Genomic DNA, 6,000 nt, shown 5'->3' with positions numbered 1-6,000 from the left:
GAAAGCTTTATCATCTTAGTTCTTCCTGTTCCCTCTCATAAACTGGCGAAATTCCAGGGAGGATGTAGACATTCTACAATGACAAATATGAATGTGCTATTCTAAACAGGTACAATAGCAATAATGCAGAACCTTTACCAAAAGCTTGTTCTAATCAGCCATGACAAGCCTTTGGTATGGCATGTTAGTAGAGCCCGCGTAAGCGAGAGAAAAAAATAAATCAAATATCACATCTACAATAATTGTGCAGAAAAAAGAATTACACTGGCACTTGCCTATATATAGAACTGAGAATACAAATTTACCAGACTAACTGTACTGAATGGCTACAATTACCATTACAATTTCCGTATTCTTAATCATCTGGTAGATAAAATTATAAAGCAACAAGGCTATTGTACAACAAACTTATCATAGTGATGATGTAAAGATAGAATTGGTAGTGAAGATGAGATGCTGAAGACTGGCTGTTGAGTTCAGTAGAATCGACAGCCAAGGGCATTCCGTCACTGCTCAGTGTGCATGACTGAGGGTTTCGACCATCTGTGGTCTTCATAATGGCCCCAAAGACTGCAGAAACCGTGTGCATGTAGGCTGATCGGTTCTTGGCAAGGAGCCATGTCAGCCCCATGAGGTCACAATCTTTATTCTTCATTTTACTGGTTCTATCCTCTGAAGCTGTTGTGTTTCTCGTTCTCTCCTCATTGAGCTAAATGCAAAATTAAAATGTTTACTGGAGTATTCAAAACAGGGCTGCTTATGCTAGATAAGTGGAATTTTACTAGTCATAAACTCAGAAAGAAGCAGCCAGGCAATACGAAACAAATAAGAGCATGGAGAATGCAACAAGCTCTTAAAGATGTCATCCTCCAACCAATAACAGAGGAAATCCTTTTTATAATCAACACTAATCTACTTCAAGCAATCAATCCACAAATTCTAAACAATATTAATCCGAGATCAGAACATCACTAATGTGCACATATTGTAGTCATTAGACATTACTACTTGACCTTAAGACTCGGGAAATGTACAAACATTAAATTTTACCCTGATCATCTCCTTTCGAAGCCATTCTATTACCACAGTGCAATAACGCGATAACTTAGCAAATTAGATGCTTGATGACCACAAATAACGCCCACAGTAGTGGGTCAGAAGTGTTTTTTTGTCAAATGCAACTTGGCTAGTGTGTTATGACCCTCTGTGTACTGGCTTGGTCCAAGAACAGCAGCACATGCTATCACCAACATGTGAAGCAATAAAACAAAAGAGTACAGAAATTATACCAAATGTGGACAAAACACTAAATAGAAAAAATCCACCAAAGGAACCCCAGAACATCAAATACTTCTCCTTCTAATCCTAACTCCATTTAAATACTATTTCTGATGTCAACTCCTCAATCCACATATATCTAAACTTGCAGATATATATTAGCTTCAAAAATCTACACAAAATAAGAAAAGATAGATAATGACCATGGTATAAACAGAAATTAGTACGCGCCTAGTGACAACAGGACTAATACTAATGTTCTAACCATAGCTAGCAAGGAACACAACTTCCGTTGATTAATTATATAATCAGCGATTCATAGGAAACATTAATTGAATATAGTTTCATACAACAATTTTACAAAAAGACATCAAATTTTCACAAAGTTCTGCTATTTAAAATTTAATATGAATAATAAAACAGAGGTTACCGGAACTACTCATCCTGATGTAATTACCTAAAATTAGAGTTGTTTGAAATACAGAAACATACTGGTAAAATTGTAAATGACTTCTAACCGCATCCCCAATTTTCATGTAGAATTACAGAGATATATGACACTATCTATGCTAACCTTTCCTAGTTTATTATATTTTTTGAACAGCTAAATTACTAAAATTAGACATTCTAGTACAAAATCGGGTAAACGTGGAATCTAATGAAGTCCTTCTAGCGATTAATCAGACAAATCAGATATATGATTAATATACAAAAATGTAAGGATGTGGAACAAGATGTTACCAGAGAGAGGGAATGCAGGCAATTGGAACATCCATTAACACCATGCCTCAAACAATTCTTCTCCAATCTATGCACACTATGATCCCCCACCAATTTCCCACTTTTCCCATCAACAGAAAATGCAGAAGGACAAGTCAAGGGATGCAACCTGATCCCACAGTAACAATACACTACATCACAAGTCTCATTCACCTTCACCAGCTCAATGCCTTTAGTCTTAAGCCCTTTATGCAGAGCATCCACACAAGTCTCCGAGTCATCGGGCAGCTGAGGAAGATCACCATACGACATTGTCTGCAGTGATCTTCCAGCATTGGCAAGTGCAACAGTGGAGTAAGCTGAGTAAAGCCATGCAGCTAGAGCAGGGCAGCACCTGGACTTATAATGCTTGTTGTGCTTGCCAGTGCAAGCTGATTGGATGCCGCGAAAGAGGTCATCTGAGAGGTGCAGAGGGCAGGCTGTGAGGTCGGATTGTTCGGGGTTGGCTGGAATGGTTAAGGGTGGTGAAGAGGAGGGGAGGAAGGGTTGGAGGGGTTGTGTGGTTGGGTCTGGTATGGCTGGTAAGGAGTGTAGAATGGGAAGGATTGTGAGGAGGAAGAGAGATAGGATCAAGTAGAGTGGAGGGGTCATAGTGTGAAGAAATGAGATGATGTTAGATGGTGGAGTTTGTTTATTGTTTTTTGGAGATTGGTAGGTACATTTTTATACACCATACACCAAATCCGTCTTTCTGTATTTCAGATGATTGTTTCAACATATTTTCGAGTCTCGACTCCATTAAATTTACAGACTATATATGAATTAATGATTTTTTTATTGTACTGTGAATAATAAATACGATAAGATATAATATTGGATGATAAGTACTCAGTGTCACTGTTTCATGTATACACTTTAGAAGTGTGGATGTAAGAAATGAGGGGTATAAAAGAAGAGAGAAGCGTGAAGTGAAGGTGAGTAATAAGTTACTTAACAGTAGCTTTAATAATGAGTGTGAGTGAGTGCTGTAGGGCTGCTGTTTGATGGAACAAAAAAGAGTGGTTTCATATTGGGTTAGCTTAAAAGAAGTGACTTCTTGCTTATAATAAAGAAGTGAAGCAGAAGTGAGAAGTAAATAAGTTGATAAAGTATTTGGAAAAGAAGCAGAAGCTGTGAGAGAGAAGCTAGCATTCTCAGCTTCTTAAAAGTGCTTCTGCTTCTTTACACAAACGGGTTAAGAAAAGCATAAGTCAGCTTCTTTACACAAACGGGTCAAGAAAAGCAGAAGTCAGAAGCAGCTTCTGATTCCATAAAACAAACAGGCCCATTACACTGAAATTTACTTTAGTCTTCTGATATGAGGAATTTTCGTTTACTCTAAAGCTTTCTTAGAAGTTTATTACTAGATGACTGAAATAATGCAGTAGATAACTTTGCATTGGTCCAATTCTCTTCAACTGTTCACACTTTGATAACAACACTCTATGCTCTTTCTTCCTCAAGATGCTTTTCTAGAAGATCTGTAAATTTATGAGATTTTAATCTAAACATAAGAATTCAAGAAGACCATCTTTTGAACTATCAATTGTTGCAGATTAGTTGCTGATCACCACAGAGATTTTCACCGTTTTGAGTGCTTGGCTTCGATATATTTTTGGGGTTAATAGGCAAAAAGGTAACTGAACTTATGGCCAACTTGCAGTCGGGTCACTGAACTCAAAAAGTTTGCAAACGGGTCACAGAACTAAATTTAATTTGCAATCAACTCACTGAACTAATAAAAGCTTGCATTTAGGTCACTGCGCCGTTAAGTATCGGTTGACTTTAACGGAATTCGTTTAAAAATATAAAAAAACTCAGGAAAAAATATAAAAAAATTGATTTTCTTAAAAATTCTGAAAACATAAAAAAAATCTGAATATTTTGAAAAAACTTTAAAAATATGGAATTTTGAAAAAATGTAACATCTTCCAAAAATATCTAAAAATTTTGAATTTTTTAAAAAAAATCTGGAAATTCAAAAAATACACCTAAATTTTTGGAATTAAAAAAATTCAGAATTTTTCCAAATTTCCAAATTTTATCGAAGTTTTAAATTTTTTTTAAAAAAAATCAAATTTTTATAATTTTTTTCAAAGTTTTTTTTTTATTTTTCTAACGGATTGTGCTAAAGTCAACTGATACTTAACGGCGCAGTGACCTAAATGCAACCTTTTATTGGTTCAGTGAGTTGACTGCAATTTAAATCTAGTTTTGTGATCCGTTTGCAAACTTTTTGAGTTCAGTGACCCAATTGCAAGTTGGCCATGGGTTCAGTGATCTTTTTGCCTATTTACCCTATATTTTTGTGACCAAATTATATATTTCCTTGTCCCTCTCATTTCTTTACTCTCTTCTTTATTGTTTTTGACACAATTTAAGTTGTATATAAAATATAGTTTCATAATTTATTTTTAAAGTTTTCATTTTTATATAAATATTTAAAATTAGATTTTTATTCAGGAAAAAATTAATAATTAATTAAACTACATTTTATAAAAACATTAAAGTGGGTGTGAAGCTCCGGTTTTGTATGTTTTGGTTATCAGTAGCAAATAAACGAGGTTTTGTGTTTTACTCAGTTAAGTATTAGGAGTTCAGTAGCTGAGTATCATGTGGATTCAGGAGTCTACTATTTTCTAGTTATTCACGTTTTTATGTTACTCAGACTTCCTCATTTCTAGACAGTAGTTATTTGGGAAAATAGATTTTTTTGTCACTCAACTTATTCCGTATTTAGAAACTGGCCACCCAACTATAAGTTTTTTTTTATTTTAACCACTGATGTTAGGTTCGGTTTTTTTTTTGCCACTAAAGTCATGTTCAGATTTGATTATTAGCATTATATTAATTCATTGTAGCATTATTAAATATAGGGGTAATTTGTAATATTTTGATGATTTGATATATGTCTCTATTTGTTATATATAGTATTTTTTATGTACCCAAGATCGTTTACCTTGGGTGATAAGAGTGTGACACGTATTTTACGGCTTCAAAAAAATAGCTTTATAAATTATTTTATTTTTTTCTTCCGAATAAAAATTTAGTGTTTAAATTTTCATACACCAAAAAAAAAAATCTCAAAAATAAGCTATGAAACTATTTATTATAAGAGTCTTAATGTACAAGTTAAGTAGTAGACCTTTGTAAACAAATGAGAGGGACGGAGGAACCAATAATAACATAAAATGATGCATTATAGAGTATAATTATCGAAGATTAAGTTTTCCTCTCTATTTATTTATCTTTATCTTGAAAATTATAATAAGATAAAGTTATTAAAATTTCTAAAAATAAATTTAAGAGAGATCTTAGGCTGAACAAATCGATTGAAACTTTAATAGTGAAAGATGATGCTATTTAATGAAATTCTAGAATCCTAATTATAATTTTTCCTGATTTTAATATTTTATCGAGTCATTTTATATTATTATTGATATATGTAAAGATATAAACATACGTTACATCATCAAAATATTACATACTATCATTATGTATTAATGATACTATAAAAAAAATATCGTAATGTTAATAATCATATCCGAACCTAGGTTAGTGACTAAAAACAAATCCAAACCTAACATCAGTGAGTAAAACGGAAAAAAAATTAGTTGAGTGGCAGGTTTCTAAAAACATAATAAGTTGAGTGGTAAAAAAATTTATTTTCCCTAGTTATTTAGACTATTATATTTTCCTTTGTAAGTTTACTCTATTATCAAGCTAACGAAGAAAACTGAGTTTATTACTCTTTCAAAAAAAAAAAAAAACTGAGTTTATTATCTGAGCTTTGGTGTTCTTTGTGTTCTCATCACTCCAACGATATGTACGGACAATAACTTAATTTTAATGCGATGTTTTAAGAGACTGAGGTCTAATATTTTGTTATGCGAAAAAAGGACTGATACTGTAAATATTTTGGCCCAATGCTCTAGAGAGCTTGTAAGAATAGAAAACACTCCA

At 33.1% G+C, this 6,000-nt stretch overlaps 1 protein-coding gene across 1 annotated transcript; it reads right to left on the bottom strand.

Annotated features, from left to right (window-relative positions):
• Positions 1 to 216: 216 nt before the first annotated feature.
• On the bottom strand, positions 217 to 2,703 carry LOC108216000 (uncharacterized GPI-anchored protein At4g28100). Its single transcript, XM_017388646.1, has 2 exons — positions 2,020 to 2,703; positions 217 to 709 (listed from the first exon to the last, which is right to left on the bottom strand). The coding sequence occupies exons 1-2, from the start codon at positions 2,647 to 2,649 to the stop codon at positions 377 to 379; spliced, it is 963 nt and encodes a 320-aa protein (XP_017244135.1). The 5' UTR covers positions 2,650 to 2,703; the 3' UTR covers positions 217 to 376.
• Between the last annotated feature and the right edge of the window lie 3,297 nt (positions 2,704 to 6,000).

Source organism: Daucus carota, chromosome 4, assembly GCF_001625215.2.
Source record: "Daucus carota subsp. sativus chromosome 4, DH1 v3.0, whole genome shotgun sequence".
Lineage (NCBI taxonomy): Eukaryota > Viridiplantae > Streptophyta > Magnoliopsida > Apiales > Apiaceae > Daucus > Daucus carota.
The sequence above is the reverse complement of the archived record's forward strand: the minus strand, read 5'-3'. Positions and strand labels throughout refer to the sequence as shown.

Excerpts from the sequence above, each read along its gene's own strand:
- LOC108216000 (XM_017388646.1), bottom strand. The coding sequence starts at position 2,649 with ATGACCCCTCCACTCTACTTGATCCTATCTCTCTTCCTCCTCACAATC. Across the intron at positions 710-2,019 it reads GCCTGCATTCCCTCTCTCTG|CTCAATGAGGAGAGAACGAG; the intron begins GTAACATCTTGT and ends TTTTGCATTTAG.